At 49.6% G+C, this 17507-nt stretch overlaps 2 protein-coding genes across 5 annotated transcripts in view; both read left to right on the forward strand.

The window, feature by feature from the left end:
- The window catches only part of LOC140715330 (dynamin-binding protein-like), a 63749-nt gene extending 53934 nt beyond the window's left edge, over window positions 1-9815 (forward strand). The window contains exons 4-5 of the mRNA XM_073027380.1: window positions 8273-9615; window positions 9690-9815. Of these exons, the coding sequence (XP_072883481.1) occupies window positions 8273-9615; window positions 9690-9815 (1469 nt within the window). The remainder of the gene's footprint in view (window positions 1-8272; window positions 9616-9689) is intronic.
- Window positions 9664-17507, forward strand: part of LOC140715166 (dynamin-binding protein-like) — a 63328-nt gene continuing 55484 nt past the window's right edge. The window contains exon 1 of one of the 4 annotated variants that reach the window (XM_073026964.1): window positions 9664-9955. In XM_073026964.1, coding sequence (XP_072883065.1) covers window positions 9817-9955 — 139 coding nt within the window. In that variant the 5' untranslated portion in view covers window positions 9664-9816. Of the gene's footprint in view, window positions 9956-11262; window positions 11785-17507 lie in introns of those variants that run through there. The other 3 variants (XM_073026961.1, XM_073026962.1, XM_073026960.1) reach the window with 3 other exon arrangements.

Genomic DNA, 17507 nt, shown 5'->3' on the forward strand with positions numbered 1-17507 from the left:
TGGAAGACACACGTGGTGGGAAGAGTCAGGTTGGTTGGGAATGGGATGCAGGTCAGTTACCCTGTTGAACCTCCAGAGGGCAGCACATCCTCATTGCTTCCCAAATCATAGACCACTGGAACAGTGCAGGCCCTGAAGTCTCCATATTCTGCTGACTTTTTAACCCATGCCAAGATCAATATAATTCTTCCCTCCATAATTCCTTCACCCACATGCCTAACTAAGAGTCCCTTAAGTGTCCCTAATATATCTGCCTCTATCACCATCCCCAGCAGTGTGTTCCATGCACTTACCACTCTCTGTGTGTAGAATAAACTAAACTTACCTCTGACCTCAGCCCCCTATATTTTCCTCCAAACACTTGAAATTTATGTCTTTTCATTTCTCCCCCTGCGAAGAAAGGTCCTAACTGTGCCTCGTGTAATCTTCTACAGCTCCATTGTTCCCGATGAAGGGACTCGGCCCAAAGCGTTGACTGTACTCTTTTCCATAGATGCTGCCTGGCCTGCTGAGTTCCTCCAGCATTTTGTGTGGGTGGCTCTATTAAGTCACCTCTCCTTCTCCTTTGCTGCAAAGAGAAAAGCCCTAGCTTGCTCAACCTAACCTCCTGAGACATGCTCTCCCATCCAGGCAGCATCCTGGAAAATCACCCTGCACCCTCTCTAAAGCTTCGATATCCTTCCTATGATAAGGTGAACAGAGCTGAACACAATATTTCAAGTGTGGTCTAGGCAGGGATTTTTAGCCTCGTGACTCTGAAACTCAATCCCACAATTAATGACGACGAAAGCACCTTTACACAGCAACTGTAAGGGACCTGCTGTATATATGTGGACCCTCCAGAACCCTCTGTTCCTTCACACTGTTAAGAATCCTTCCATTATCCCTGTATTCCACCTTCAAGTTTGACCTTCCGAAGTGAATCACTTCACACTGTTCCGGATTGAACTGCATCTGCCACTTCTCAGCCCAGCCCTGCATCCAGCTGTAACACCCCCAAAAATTACGTCATCTGCAAACTTACAAACCTACCCGTCCACCTTTGCAGCGTTACCTCACAGCTGTTGAAATCAATCCCCCCAACTAATGAGTTGAAAGGGCTAATAAATAAACCATAATGGTAGCGAAGACTCGATGGGCTGAATGGACTAACTGTATTCTTATGTCTTGTGGTCTAATGAGCATACACCACCTTAATCACCTCTCAACTTGCGCAGCAACTGTGAGCGATCTATGAACGTGGACCCCAATATCCCCAAGAATCATTGCGTCAAATTGCAGGAGTTTGCCCCAGGACACTGATTTTTATAAATCAGGTGGGGGGGGGGGTAGTAAGGGCCATAATCATTGTCCTCACTCCTCACCCCCTGTAGGGTGGAGAATTAGGCCATTTAGCCCACCGAGTCTGCTCCGGCATTCCATCACGGTTGTTTAATTTTCCTTCTCCACCTCGTTCTCCTGTAATCATTGACAGCCTGACCAATCAAGAACCTATAAACGTCTGCTGTAAAAATACTCAGTGGTTGTGGAATTCCACAGATTCACCACCCTCTGACCTTTAAATGTTCAGGTTTCAATGAGATCTCCCCTCCTCCTTCTAAATTCCAGTGAGTACACGCCCAGAACCATCAGATACTGCTCGTGCATTAACCCTTTCACACCTGTGATCGTTGTAGTGAACCTCCTCTGGACCCTCTTCAATGCCAGCACATCCTTTCCCAGATAACGGACCCACAGGCTCTCAATACTCCAAGAGTGGTTTGACCAATGCCTGATAGAGCCTCAGTATTACATCCTCGCTTTTATATGCTAGTCTGCTGGAAATGAATGCTAACGTTGCATTTGCCTTCCTCACCACTGGACTCAATCTGCAAGCTAACCTTTAGAAATCCTGCACTAATGCACTCAGGCCCCTCAGCACCTCTGATTTTTGAAGTTCAAAGTAAATTAATTGTAGGTTCAACAGGTACATTTAATGGCGAGAAATGTATACAATACACATCCTGCAATTATTTTTCTTCGCAACCATCCACGAAAACAGAGGAGTGCCCCAGAGAGTGAATGACAGTTAAACGTTAGAACCCCAAAGCCCCCCCCAGCTCCCCCTCCCATTCACAAGCAGCAGCAAAGCAACAACCACCCCCCCCCCACACCAGCAAAAAAGCATCGGCTCCCCCCACCGAGCATTCAAGCCTGCAGCAAAGCATCAGTAAAGACACGGGCATGCAGTACTCCAAAGACTACTCGTTCACCTGGTAATTTGACACACCACAAGTTTTCTCTCCCCAATGAGGGTACAGGAGGTGTTCCACAGCGAGAGGGCGGACATAACAACTTGCTGATTTATGACGTTAAAAGTCTGTTGCTTCGCTGTTTCCGAGCTCTGTGCCCAGAGAGTCAGCCCCAGAAAGGCTCAGGTCTCTGGGCACACAACCCCCCAGCAGCTAACCCCCTGCTCCTGATGTCCCCCTGCGACACCTCAGTTAGGGGCACCGGCCTCGAATCAGCCCCCCCAGAGCCACGAAAATCCGGCAGCCTGAAGGCGCGCCCGTCTTCCAGGCCGCGTCCTTGGAATATCGAAAAGCAGCCGGCCATGAGGCCCTGAGGTCGGGTCCCATTCCCACAAAGAACCAAAGTCAGACTGTAACTCCGGGTCAGGGTCTTCAAAAGAACCTTGAAAAGGGAAAAAAGAGATATCAAAGATAGAAATCGAGCTGTTTCCGAAGATGCAAGCAAAGGAGTTGCCGCTTAGCGCCATCTTGACTTTACTCCACCCTCTGAGTATATTTATCAAAGTATATTTATGTCACCATATACCACCTTGAGCTTTATTTTCTTGCTGCCATGCGTAAAAACTCTATAATAGAATAATAACCGTAATAGAGTCAACCAGAAACCACAACCTGTGGTTCAGCCAGACAAACTGCAAATACAAAAAGGATAAAATAACAATGATTAATAAATATTGAGAACATGAGATGAAGAGTCCTTGAAAGTGAGTCCTTGGGTTGTGGGAACGATTTAATGATGAGGCGAGTGAAGTTATCTACTTTGGTTCAAGGGCCTGATGGTTGAGAGGTAATGACTGTGACTGAACGTGGTGGTGTGAGCCTGAGGCTCCTGTACCACCTTCTTGATGGCAGAAGTGAGAAGAGAGCATGGCCTGGGTGATGGGAATCCCTGATGATAGATGCTGCTTTCTTGCAGCAACGTTTCATGTAGATGTGCTCTGTGGTGTGAGGGCTCTACCTGTGACGGACTGGGCCATGTTGACTATGTAATGCCCTGATTAAATTCCTACTGCTATATTGCAGATATTTCATTTTTAGCAGTTTCTGCAAACTGGCAGAATGTTCTGGTTCTGGCTGAGATAACAAGCCCTGCTATTCAACTTGAGAATGTCGTGCCAGCCAAGCAGGATGGTGGGATCTGGAGAACGTGCGTGAGAGAGATTTGTGACTCTGGTCCGTGGCCCTTTTGGCGGGAGCTGCAGAGCAGGACAGGATGGAAGATGCCGCAGAATGCCACGGCAAGGAGAGACCCCGTTACAAGAAGTGCTTTGTGCAGAACAATGGCCCCAAGGAGGAAGGATCAGTACGTGTGTGTGTGTGTGTGTGTGTGTGAGATATATATATCGTTCAAGGGAAGTTCAGATTGTGACTGGTGTTTTCATGCAGGCCATGGGTCCAGAACCATGAGTAACGGCTATACCCAGCTTTGAAAGAGACGAACTCCAGCTTTCATGTGCACATTTAGACAGGTCTAACTGTAATGAGCTCTTTCATTTTTTCTCCTTTTCTTTCATTTATTTCTCCTAATAACTGTTTGATAAAGCTGATATACTTAGCAAATATACTTTATTTATAATCTGTTATCTGTACAATCTGTTACTTCTCGCTGACCGATAATTGTGCATGGGCAGTATTTACACAGCATTCGCTCAAATCGAGGTATCTTTATTTGGAACATAGTGATGTCCCTGTTTGGTTGAATCCGAATCATACTGACCATGGATGTATATTGTTTGTGAAGGGTAGCCTCCTCACCGCTGAGTCACATGGCTGTTAGCAGAGGTAGCTATCGGCCAAGTTTTTTGCATACGATCCTGGTGAGAGGGTTATAACTATATTTTTTTATAGGATTTTTCATTCAAGGTCATTGGTGTTTCAGTACCAGGCTGTGATGCAGCCAGTCAGTATACTGTCCATTACACGTTCATAGATGTTTGTCAAAATTTTAGATGAATTTGCTCGAACTCCTGAGGAAGTGGAAGCACTGCGTACCTTCTTCGTAATTGTTCTTAGGTGCTGGGCCCAGGACAGGTCCTCTGAAATAATAACACCAAAGAATTTGAAGCAGCTGATCCTCTAAAGAGAACGAGCTCTTAGACCTGTGGCTGCGTTCTCCTGAAGTCAATAATCAGCTCCATTGCGTGCGAGGTGGTTGTTATGACATCACTCAGCCAGATTTACAATCTCCCTATTGATCTGTCACCGCCTTTAATTCAGTGATATCATCAGCAAACTTGAATATAGCACTGGAGCTGTGCTTAGCCTCTCAGTCATAAGTGTGAAATGAGTAAGGCAGAGAGCTCAGGTTTGCTGGTGGAGATCGTGGAGGAGATGTTGTTGCCAATCCATACTGGCTGGGGTCTGCAAGTGCAGAAACCAAGGATCCAGTTGTAAAAGGAGGTATGGAGGCCAACGTCTTGACACTTACTGATTAGTGTTGAGGAGATGATAGTATTGTATGCCAAGCTGTATTCTATTAAGAGCATCGTGATGCATGCATCTTTGCTGTTGAGATGTTCCAGGGCTGAGTGAAGAGGGAATGAGATGGCATCTGCTGTGGACCTGGTGCTCTGCAAATTGGAGCAGATTCAAGTTGCTTCTCAGGCAGCACTTGATAAGTTTCATCACCAACCTCTCAAAGCTCTTCATCACTGTAGATGCAAATGATACTGGATGATAGTCGTTGAGGCAGGTTACCACGATCTTCTTAGACGCCAGTGTAACTGAAGCCTGCTTGAAGCAGGTAGGATAACTCAGACTGCCAAAGCGAGAGGTTAAAGATGTCAGGGAACTCCCCAGCCAGTTGATTAGCACTGGCCCTCAATACTCAGTCTGGTCTGGGTGCTATTCGAGGCTTCACCCGGAAGACTTCGGCCTTGGAGACAGAAATCACAGGATCATCAACGGCTGTGGGAGCTCATAACAATTCCTGCATCTTTTGATGTTCAAAATGAAGATGGAAGGCACTGAGCTCATCAGGAAGTGAAACTGTTGTTGTCTATGTCGCTCGATTTACAGTAACTTTTAAGTTAGATTCAGTGACACATACGAATTCACTTCTGCTTTAGAAAGCATTCATTCCTTCGATTGACGAAGTGTGAATGGGAACCATTAGAGGAAAGGTGCGTGGCATATGGTACCAGATGTAAGGGGTGGAGGTGTAGTGGTGTGTGAATTAGTCCGGGTGGGGGAAGGCAATGAAGATGGATGAAGTGGGTTTGGGTGGGGGATAGTTGTATTGGAATACCTAGACCATGTGCACTCTCATCCTGCAGATGGCCCAGTCATTGAGATCCAGGTGGCATCTGTTTACTTGGCCCTTCTTCATCCACCTCTTCCCCCCCCCCCCCCACCCCACATTTGTGGCCCGTTTACTTTGCACGTAGTTCGTTGGTGGGGTGGCTCTCACAGAGTGTACTCAATGCACCGTGGTGATACTGGAGGCTTGGCCTTTTGCAGATCGTGTCCCTATTTTCCTCAAGGCAATCAGCAGCTAGTTAGATCATAAGCCATATGGGCAGGATTAGGCCATTTGGCCCATCGATTCTGTTCTGACATGGCTGATTATTATCCCTCTCAACTCCATTCACTTGACTTTTCCCCATAACCTTTGCCCTTACTAATCAAGAATGTATCAACCTCTGTTTTAAATATACCCAATAACTTGGCCTCCACAGCCATCTGTGGCAATGGATTCCACAAATTCATTACCTTCTAGCTAAAGAGATTCCTCCCCATCTCTGTTCTAAAGGGATGTGCTTATTCTGAGGCTGTGTCCTCTAGCTCTAGACACCCCCATTACAGGAAACATCTTCTCCACATCCACTCTATCTAGATCTTTCAATATTCTCTATCAATGAGATTTACCTCCCCCCCCAACGTTCTTTTAAACTCCAGCGAGCACAAGCCCAGAGCCGTCAAACGCTCCTCACGTGTTAACCCTTTCATTCCTGGAAGATACCACATAGAGCAGGAACTTCTAAAGTGTGCATATGCATGGGTAGTTGGGAGGGAGGAACGGGATTTGTTGTGCTGCTGTTCTGTTGATTGCTGCGTTCTGTGTTGTTCTGCCGAGCCCTGTGGTCATGCTACTCGGTGCCAGAATGAGTGGCAACCCCTGTGGGCTGCCCCCCAACACACCTTTGGGTTGTGTTGGCTGTTAACACAAATGACACATCTCACTGCATGTTTCAGTGTACACGTGATAAATAAAATTGAATCTTCTGCGACACCTCTCACCACCTTGGGATGACTGAGAGCCCTGTCCATGCCTCCGCTAAACCGGTACCTTGGTTTATGAGGTACAGTGAAAAGCCTTGTTTTGTGTGTCCTCAGTACAGATTATTTAATATCAGCTAATATACAGAAGTGGGTGGTGGGTGGTGGGTGGAGATATGTCTCTACCAAAGGAGGTGTAAGGCGCTCCTTCCCTCTGCTAGGCTGCAAGTCACCCTTGGGCAATGTGTAGCCCCTGCTTAGATGCCCCCCTCCCCGATCAGGGTCACGTAGAGCCATGGAAGCAGGTGGTGCGTCTGAAGAGTATTGGTAATGGCTGGGGTCATCCATCTTGTAAAGACTCTGCCCAGAAGAAGGAAGTGGTAAACTACTCTGTGGAAAAATTTGCCCAGGGCAATTACAGTCGAAACCATGATGGCCCACGTCACACGACACGGCACATAATGAAGGAATGAATGAACACAAAGAGAATAAAGAGTTAGAGTTATGGAGAGAGGGCATTGCAGGCAGTTGATAATGGCATTGCCGTACAAGGTAGACTGTGAGGACAAGAGCCTATTTTACTGTATTGGGGGACCATTCAATCATATAACATGGGAGATCAAGAGTTCATCTCTAAAGTGTGTGAGGGGTCCTTTCAAGAGTCTGATAACAACTAGAAGCTGTCCTTGAGCCTGGTGGCACGTACTTTTCTAACATTTGAGGGGGAAGAAGGTGGTTAGGCTCACCCTTTCCAATGCTGACCCCTTAATGAAGACCGGTGTATGTTCCTTTGACTTCCCCTTACTGAAGTCTGTAATCACACCCTTGGTCTTGCTGACTTTGAGGCCGTCTGCTGTGCAGTATCTCCAAATGAAATGACTGATCTGGGATGGTAAAGGCCAGGGGAGAGCATCTCCGCAGGAAAGAGGAGCAGATTCGAAGGAAATGGGATGCCACTCCCGCCCCAACTCTTGTGGAAGATCATTACTTGGAGAAAGCCCTGGATAAGCTGGAACTGCTTTCTTTTGGGACACAAGGCACTGAGAAATAAATGAAAGGAGGTGTGTAAAATCATGAGGGCCTGGCGGTAAAACGGGTCCTTCCTGTTTCTCTCAGAGAATGGGATCAGAGGCTTGAAATGACTGGTGGAAGGAGCAGCGGGAGGGTTGTGGGGTTGGGAGCACTCTGGTGAGAGGGTGGAGGAGTTGAATGGTACTGGACCATTGTGGCGAGGGAAACCAGTCCCTTCACCGGAGTGGCCTACAGTTTAATTGCTTCCATTAAGTAATTTGGCTCTAATATCCTATTGGCTCACCATTCCTGTCTTTCTCTTACCCCCCCCCCCCCCGCTCCTTCCTCACCTCCTGTCCCATTCTCCCCCCTCCACTCCTCTAATTGCTTCCTGCATGCCCCCTCCACCCCATCGCCGCCTCTCACCCGCTACCTCCTCACTCCCTTCGTCTTCTCACTGCCTCCCCCTCTACCTGCTTTGCTCCCTCTACCCTTCCTTCCCTCTCCTCACTGCCCACCACACTCCTCAATATGCCTGTTTCCTCTTACTTTCTTTCTCAACCTCCCTTGTCTTACTTTGTCCCTCCATACCTCTCAACCTCTTCTTTTCATGCCTCAATCCTTCCATTTTCTGCTCCTCACCTTCCCTACCTCCCCTCCCCTCCCTCCCCTCCTCACTTCTCCTACCTCCCCTGTCTCTCCTTTCCCTCCCTCCCCTCCTCTCCCCTTGCCCCCTCTCTCTCCTTCCACAGGTGACATAGTGGTTGTGGAGGACTCCCTGGATGGACACTGGCTCCGGGGCCGCACCTCCTGGGGCTCGAGGGGAGCCTTCCCCGCCTCCTGCACGCGAGAACTGCACCTGTCCACGCATGCCCGCCAGCACTCCCACAAGCCGCTGGGTGAGCTGCCGCCTTACGCCCTGGGCCGGGCCCGGGCCCTGATGGGGCTGTCCGCTCAGATGCCCGAGGAGCTGGACTTTGCCGAGGGGGACGTCATCACCATTGTGGGGGTGCCGGAGCCCGGCTGGTTCGAGGGGGAGCTGGACGGCAGGAGGGGCATCTTCCCCGAGGGGTTTGTGGAGCTTATGGGGCCTCTGCAGTCACTCAAGACCACAGGCTTTGAGGATGGGGAAGTGGAGGACAAGGTAGAGAGGCTGGAGGTCCCAGTTGAGGAGGTAGAGAAGGAAAGTGAGGGACAGGATGTCCCAGCTGAGGACGAGTTTCCTGAGGCCCCAGAAGATCCCACCAGGTCAGCTCTCTATGGTGTGGCCATGTATGACTTCCAAGCACTGGAGGCGGAAGAGCTGGACTTTTCCAAGGGGGATAGGATTCGGATCACGGCAACACTGGAGGATGGTTGGCTGCAAGGCACCTTGGCTGGCAGGACTGGGATTTTCCCACTACGCTTCGTCAGGCTGCAGGGCGGCAGCGGAGAGCCTCCGAGCCTGGAGGCCAGGCCGGGGCCGAGGGGTGAGACAGGTGCCAGTGCCGGTCAGCTGGGTCCTGCGGCCGGTCCAGGATTGGTTGGGGCACCCCGTCTCCCATCCCTGCCGGCGGTGTCTGCTTGTCCCGAAGCCCTAGCTGAGGAGGGACGGGGCCCCCATGGTCAGTTCGAGTCCGAAGGGTGGAGCTCCCAGGGTCAAGAGGGGTCAGAGCAGCGGGGCTCCCAGGGTCAGCAAGGGTCAGAGGGGTTGGGCTCCAAAGGTCAGGATTCAGTGGGGTGGGGCTCCTGGGATCAGCAAGGATTGGGCTGCTGGGGCCAGCCATTGTCAGAGGGGCAGGACTTCCCTGGTCAGCAGGGGTCAGAGGTGATGATGAGCAGCTCTTCCGTGCATCCGGCGTTTCCCAGCCCTGTCCCGCGCGACAACGGATGGATCCCGGCGCCATCCCCCACAGGCAGGTCCCCTCCCCCCAGGTGGGACCTGGACGCCAAGTTGTCGGAGCAGATCGAGGAGTTCGGCCGCAGCATCCCGGCCCCCAGGTCACAGGTCGCCCGGCCCGTCCATCGCCGTTTCTCCATCTCGGACTTCAGCACCGAGCAGGACGTGGCCAGGGGCTCCGGCCGCGCTTCGGCCCCTCCCCGAGCATCCAGGCCCGCCCCTCCCCGCCCCCTCACCCCCACCTCCTCCCTCCGCCCCTCCCGACCCGCACCCCTGCCCCCTCCCCGCAGGGGCGAGCTCGCCCACCCCAGGCGCCCTGCTCCGGTTCCGGATGCTTCCGGCTCTCTCCGAGAGGGGCACGGGGTTCACAGGCAAGCTCTCTGTGGCCGTGGCTTCTCCCCTCACCTGCCGACTGAGATGGACTGGGACCTTGAGACGCAGACCCACGATTCCCCGAGCTCTGCATTCCGGGACAGCCAGACTTCAGGGACCACAGAAAACCCGGAACTCTACTCCTCCAACATCGCGGCTCCGGAAGAAGAGTTCCAAGCTCAAGGTAAGCTAAAGCTCCGAGCTACACAAGACCTCTCCCTTACAGAGCAGAGCAGCCCCTTTTACTGACAACGACCTGAACGTTCATTCTTCCTGCACCGTCGCTGTACGTACCATCGACAAGTTGTGTTGCCAGTCTGTGGAACCAGCTGCCGCTGAGTTAGACGCAGGGTTTTTAAACGGAGTGTTGGCAGCAAGCTACTAGCATGGAGAGAAAATTAGCTGACGAGCAGAAATCAGAGAGTGGGCAGAAGGGGTTTCTTTTTAGGAAAACGCTGCCGGGGAGGTATAGTTTTGGGGCCATAACCTTTCACCCTCTGCATTAATGTTGTGGATGAAGGGTCTCACAATCAGGTTTATTATTGTGGGCATTTTGTGTCATGAGTTGATGGGCAGAGCTGGCTACGTACGCAAATCTGCAGCCTCTTGCGTTCCTGCACACTGCACACATACCAGGCCGTCATATAAACTACCAGAGGATGGCAAAGGTGACTTGGTTGGGCAGGTTTTGGGAAATTTGGCAGGAGGTGGGGCTCCTGTGTGTACGTGTGTGCAGACTGGAGCTTCACTGTCCCAGACTCACCCCGCCCCCGCGAAGGACCTAAGCAACGACCCCGATGGGCAGAGGGGCCACTCTTCAACAACAACTTTTTTCACTCTTTTCATCCATCTCCCGTGTTGTCCAACCTCCCTATCATTTCCACCCACCCCTCCTCTGATTCCATCTACCAACCAGCTCTGTTCCCACCCGTCTGCTCGTCAATCTGATAGTCATGTCTGCCCACCCCTCCTCCACTTCTGCCTCTCTCCTGCCTGTCTCTCCCTATCTCTTTATGTGTATATCTCTGTATTTCTTTCTGTGTATATATCTCTCTCTGTATTTCTCTTTCTGTGTATCTCTGTATTTCTCTGTGTATCTCTCTCTCTCTCTGTATTTCTCTCTCTGTATTTCTCTTTCTGTATATCTCTGTATTTCTTTCTGTGTATATATCTCTGTATTTCTCTTTCTGTGTATCTCTATTTCTCTGTGTATCTCTCTCTGTATTTCTCTTTCTGTATATCTCTGTATTTCTTTCTGTGTATATCTCTCTCTGTATTTCTCTGTGTATCTCTCTCTCTCACACTCACGCTCTCTCTCTCTCTCTCTCTCTCTCTCTCTCTCTCTCTCTCTCTTACTTTTGTTTCTTGCTGCACCACCCTCTCTAATCTTGTTTGTGTTCTGCACTGGGCAAAGCTGATTAATCCTTTACTCACTCCAGGGGTCATTGATCAGCCAATCAGTGGACAGAGAGTCACCCGGCTCTCGTATGCCTGAGTTGAGGTTAAGTTTCCACGGTGAGTCTGCGACAGTGTGTGAACACCGAGTCTGCACTGATATCACTGCCCACTGTGAGCTGAGTTTGGAGAGGAGGAGCCTTCATCTTTCCTTCCTGAAACACCTGTTTATTTTCCTTCAGCCCAGCCCAAGCCCTTGACTCATTCGAAGGAGCTGGTGTTTCGTTGGCACTGTCTGAGAGTCTACTTCCTCTCCCTGCCCCTCTGCTGCCCTTGAGAGGGTGCTGTAGTAGGGGTTGGCAGTGGGTGGGAGAGAGTTAGCCCCACTGCCCACTGGGGGGTCTCCCAGCTGGACTATGAAAGGCACCGTGCTCCTGGGTCAGCTCTCTCCGTACTGTTCGCTCAGTATGCAGGACTGGGAGTGCCAGGAATCTCGGCAGTATCGGCAATCTCGGGGTGTCGAGATGGGATCACTGACCAGGAACAGCCTGTACCGCAGGACAGCTCCCAGCACCTTCCGACACAGTGAGCTAACGTTCAGACGGCAGCAGGTTCAAGGTGAGGGTTAGCTCTTATCTCTCTCCCTCTCTCCCTCTCGTAATAATTTGTGGTTGAGTTCCCTCCATCGTTTCTGGTAAGCTAAGATACTTAATCCTCTGTGCTACCCATTAAAGATTCCACCGCTCTGATTTTAAAGACACTCCCCCCCCCCCCCCCAGTGAACCAGGAAGGTTTTGCTTTTGAAAGGCCTCACCTTACTGAAAAATCTCCTGTCGCTACCCTAATGCACTGACTGCTCCATTTGCCCATTGCCATTACGTTTGCTCCTTGATAAAAGAAATCTTATTTTTAAAAAATCCTAGCTTTGTCTACAAACCCCTCACCCCTCCTCATCCTCCAAACTTTTCCTCCCGGGATCTCCTGGCCTACTGTTCTGGGCTCTCGGACACTCCTGGTTTGGCTTGTTTGACCGTTGGATTGGATCTCCAAACGTGGGGATTTCTCCCTGCCCCTTCCCAAACCTCCTGTAAGGTGAGCTTGACTTATCACATGTACGTCGAAAAGTGAAATGTGTCATTTGTGTTAGTCGCCATTCGAATACGTGCCCAGACAAGCTGGCAAGTGTCATCAGGTTTCTGGCACCAACATAGCATGCCCAGAACTTGCTGTACAAGCCCGCCTGTTTTTGGAATGCGGGAGGACACCGGATGTCCAGAAGAAGCCCATGAGGTCACAGGGAGAATGTACAAACTCCATAACCAACAGTGTCAGAATTGAACCCGGGTTACTGACACTGTAACTCCTTACGCTACACTGCTTCCCCTTCCTTGCTTTGCTCCTCAGAGCCCTCTGAGGAACATTTTGGTCAGTATTCTACACCCTCCGCATCTTGTTGGGTAGTCTTTAATGTCTGAAGGTGCCGTGAAAGTTTTGCTGGCGATATATAAACGGCAGGTTTTGGCAAGCAGATTGTGCCTGGTGTTTCGGTGCTAACTGTTGCAAGCAGACTGCGAGGTTGGGACGATAGCAGCTTTGGCAGAAACCGTGGGGGTGAGTTTATGGCTGAGAGTGGAAATGGGGGGGGGGGGGGCTCAGTTGTTGTCCCATGTGAAAGGTGTGAGCGCTGGCAGCCGCCCTCCCACGGTCCTGCATCAGAGCGTCTGGTCAGTGCTCCGCTCTGTAGCAGAAGCTGTGTCTGCTGGGGCAAGGGGAGGGGTGATTTGTACCCCCCGCCTGGACTCGCAGTCTGACTTCTGCCCTCTTCCTTTCCATTCCCAATGAGAGGGCTTGGACTGGAGCGTTGACAGTTTATTCCCCACCATAGTTGCCACCCGACCCGCTCAGTTCCTCCAGCGTTTTTGCGTGTGTTGATCAGATTTTCGGAATCTCTTACATCTCCACGTACTGAGCACTCGTCCTGTTGCTGGAAAAGTTGTCCCTCAGCTCCCTATTAAATCTCCCGCCTCTCACCTTAAACCGATGCCTCCTAGTTCTGGATTCCCTGAACCCCAGGGAGAAAGGCTGCGTGCGTTTTAGAGATACAGATGAGTTTTATTCGTCACGTGCGTTGAAACATACAGTGAAATACATCATTTGTATCAAATCAAATCAGCAAGGATTGTTCTGGGGGCAGTCCACAAGTGCTTCCAGCCCCAGCGTAGCATGCCCACAACTTACTAACCGGCACCCCGTACGTCTTTGGAATGTGGGAGGAAACCGGGAGGATGTATTAACTCCTTACAGACAGCAGCGGGAATCGAACCCCAGTCTTCCTGCCGAGCGTTGCACTCAACGCTATGCCGCCCACCGTCTGACTTCAGGACTGGGAAAGGGGTGGAAACACACTGGGTGGGGAGCGAAACAAAAATGTGGAGTTCCGGTGCGATTTCCTGGGAAGGGAGCGGGAGGATTCACCGGTAGGCTCCAGCAAGGGGTCAGTGCGAGTTTCTGTGCTGTGGTCAGAGTGGGGTGACTGTGCGCTGAGGCGGCCCAACCTGCGGAATGCAGTTTAGCCTCCTGCAGAAACCTGAGCCCGATGTCGCCGAGCCTCGTTCCTGTCGTTACTATTCACCAGGTAACCAGGTACAATTCATTTCTTGTGGCCCAGTCTCCCACTGCTCTCTTTCTCTCTCTCTCCCTCCCACAAAGGAGGAAATGAATGCCACTCGTTGTTTCTTTACACGCCCCTTCGACACTGCAATGTGAGACGGGGGGTGTTTCACAAGAGTCTTAAAGCAGCTGAAATCGAATACCCACATCAAGCTCATTGAGGTCGCTCTCCCAGGATGGTTCCCTGGCTCTTCTCCGCCCCCTCCCCCTCCAAAACAATAAAGAAAACTTGTGTCCTATGTCCATTTGGCCCATTCGCTCCATGTCAGCTCCCGGGAAAAGCAACCCCATGCAACAGAAACACAAACTGCTGGAGCAACTCAGCAGGTCAGGCAGTATCTATGGAAATGAATAAACTGGTGGCATTTTGGTCTGAGACCCTTCATCGAGTCTGGAAAGGACGAGGGAGAGCGCCAGAATAAGAAGGCAGGAGGTGGGGAATCTAGAGTCAGCTCTGATATCACTGGAATTAGTCGTGAAATTTGTTGTTTGTGGCAGCAGTGCGTTGCGATGCATAATAAAAAACTATAAATTGCAATAGGTATGTATTTTTAAAAAGTGGCACAAAAAGAGAGGAAAACAAACAGTGGTCATGGGTTCATTTACAAGAGAGAACCTGCAGATGCTGGAAAGCCGAGCAACACACACAAAATGCTGGAGGAACTCAGCAGGCCAGGCAGCATCTGTGGGGGGGAGTACAGTCAACATTTCGGGACGAAACCTTTCGGTAGGACTGTTTCATGGCCTCGTAATCCACCGAGAAATCTGCTGGGGGAGGAAAGAATCTGTTGCTGAAGTGTTGAGTGCATGTCTTCAACATAAACTTATAATCAAAGTACATATATGTCACCCTGTACAACCCTGAGATTCATTTTCCTGTGGGCACACTCAGCAAATACAAGGAACACAATAGAATTAATGAAGCACTGCCCCAACAGGACAGACAAGCAACCAACGTGCAACAAAAGTACTAATTAATAAATGAATAGATCAATATCGAGTACATGAGTTGTAGAGTCCTTGAAAGTAAATTTACTACCAAACTACATGCTGCATATGTCACCATATATCTCACCACTGAGATTTATTTTCTTGCAGGGATACTCAATAAATCCGTAATATAATAATAATAATCATAATAGAGTCAGTAAAAGACTGCATCAACTTCGGTGTTCAACCAGTGTGCAAAAGTTAACAAACTGTGCAAATACAAAAAGAAAGAAAGAATAATAATAAATAAATAAGCAATAAATATTGAGAACATGAGATGGTGGGACAAGTGGAGTGAAGTTATCCCCTCTGGTTCAAATACCTGATGGATGGAGGGTAATAACTGTTCCTGAACCTGGTGGTGTGAGTCCTGAGGCTCCTGTACTTCCTTCCTGACAGCAGTAGCAAAAAGCAAATGCTCTTGGCAGATGCTTTCCTGTGACAGCACTCCATATATGTGCTCAATGGTGGGGAGCACTTATCCACCACTTTTTGTAGGATTTTCCTTTCAAGAGCATTGGTGTTTTCATACCAGGCTGTGATATAACCAGTCAATATACTCTCCACCACATGTCTGTTGAAGTTTGTCAAAGTTTTAAATGACGTGTCAAATCTTCAAAAACTTCTAAGGAAGTAGAGGCACTACTGTGCTTTCTTCGTAATAGCACTTACGTGCCACGCCCAGGAATGATAACGTCAAAGAATTTAAAATTACTGACTGTCTCGGTCTCTGATCCCCTGATAAGGACTGGCTCGTGGGCCTCCGGTTGCCTCCTCCTGGAGTCTGTAGTCAGTTCCTTGGTCTTGCTGATACTGAGTGAAAGGTTATCCAATCACAACAAAAAATCTGCAGATGTTAGAAATCAAAGCTCGAAAAAAAAAAGTCCTGCCAAAAGATTTTGGCCTGAAATGTCAACTGTACTTTTTTCCATAGATGCTGCCTGGTCTGCTGAGTTCCTCCAGCATTTTGTGCGTGTTGTTTTGAGTGAAAGGTGGTTGTTGTGACACCACTCAGCCAAGTTGACATTCTCCCTCCTAAATGCTGATTCAAGATCCAAAAACTTCATTGTCATTCTAACCGTACATCAGCTCTGCAGGGCAGAATGAGACAGCGTTTCCCAGGAGCAGTGCAATCATAACATAACAAACGCAACACTAAATAATAAACATAACAATAAGTAGTAAAACACAACAGCGACATGTCAGTTAAAAACAAGTTATAAGTGTCCAAAGCAGAGTCAGGTAGAGCAGCTATTTAGAAGTCTGACTGCCTGTGGGAGGAAGCTGTTTAGTAGCCTTGTGGTTTTTGTTTTGATGCTCCTGTAATGTTTGCCTGATGGCAGAAGCACAAACGGTTCATGGAGAGGGTGTGAGGGGTCTTTAATGATGTACCGTGTCTTCTGGAGGCATCGACTCTGAAAGAGGTCTTGGACAGAAGGTAGGGAGACCCCAATAACCTTCTCTGTTCCCCTAACCCCCCTCTACAAGGCTTTTTTGTCGGCAGCACTGCAGCTGGAGTACCAGGTTGTGATGCACACTCTCAACCACGCCTCTGTAGAATGTCATTGCCACCTTTGATTCAATCAGCAATAGTGCTGATGAACAACATCCGGTGCTGCTGGCAGATCATCCACTCAGTGAAAGACGCTCTTTGGTCGGCCCGAAACTCGATGGTCTACCAGCACACGGAGATGTCCGTGGGGGAATGCTGCCGACTGGCACATTCCCGGCTGCAGGAGTACGTGCTGAGGGACGCACTCAAACTCAGTGCAGCCACCGCAAGGGCCTGGTGGGGAAGGACCACAGTTTAGAGTTCTTCTCCCGCGGAAGTTGAGGGGTAGGGTGGTGGGGTGTATGCCCCTCCACACTCTTAGCCACCCACGTGGCAATCTGTTGTTTCATATTTACATACCGTTGTTGAGGGGGTAAGCTCCCTGCAACTCGACCCCTCAACAACAGGATGTAAATATGAAACAACGGTGCCACGTGGGTGGCTAAGAGTGTGGAAATGTACAGACCGTAATGGAAACATTTGTGAAAGATTGAGAGACATGGAATGTTTTGTTTAAAAAAACAATAGTGGTGTCTTCAGCAAACTTAAATATGACATTGGAACTGTGCTTAACCTCACAGTCGTAATTGTAAAGTGAGCGGAGAAGGGGCTAAGCACACTGTACTCGCTTCACAATTACGACTGTGAGGCTAAGCACGGCTCCAGAGTCATACTGGAGCACCCGTGCTGAGAGAGGTTATAGAGGAAATGTTGCCAGTTCGAACTAACTGGTGTCTACGAGTGAGGAAATTGAGGATCCATTTCAAGCCCCCCTACCGCCTCCTTGATGGTTGCAATGAGAAGAGGGCATGTCCTGGATGATGAGGGTCCTCAGTGATGGAGGCTGCCTTTTTGAGGCATCGCCTTTGAAGGTGGAGAGGCTAGTACCTGTGATGGAGCTGGCTGAGTTTACAACTTACTGCAGCATTTTCCGATCCTGTGTAGTGGCCCCTCCATACCAGATGGTGATGCAACCAGTTAGAATGCTCGCCATGGTACATCTGTGAGAACCTTTTGGTGACATACCAAATCTCCTCAGACCCCTAATGAAATATCAAAAGTTCAAAGTAAGTTTATTATCGAAGTACATATATGTCACCATATACAACCCTGGGATTTGTTTCCTTGT

Source organism: Hemitrygon akajei, chromosome 23, assembly GCF_048418815.1.
Source record: "Hemitrygon akajei chromosome 23, sHemAka1.3, whole genome shotgun sequence".
Taxonomy (NCBI): Eukaryota; Metazoa; Chordata; class Chondrichthyes; order Myliobatiformes; family Dasyatidae; genus Hemitrygon; species Hemitrygon akajei.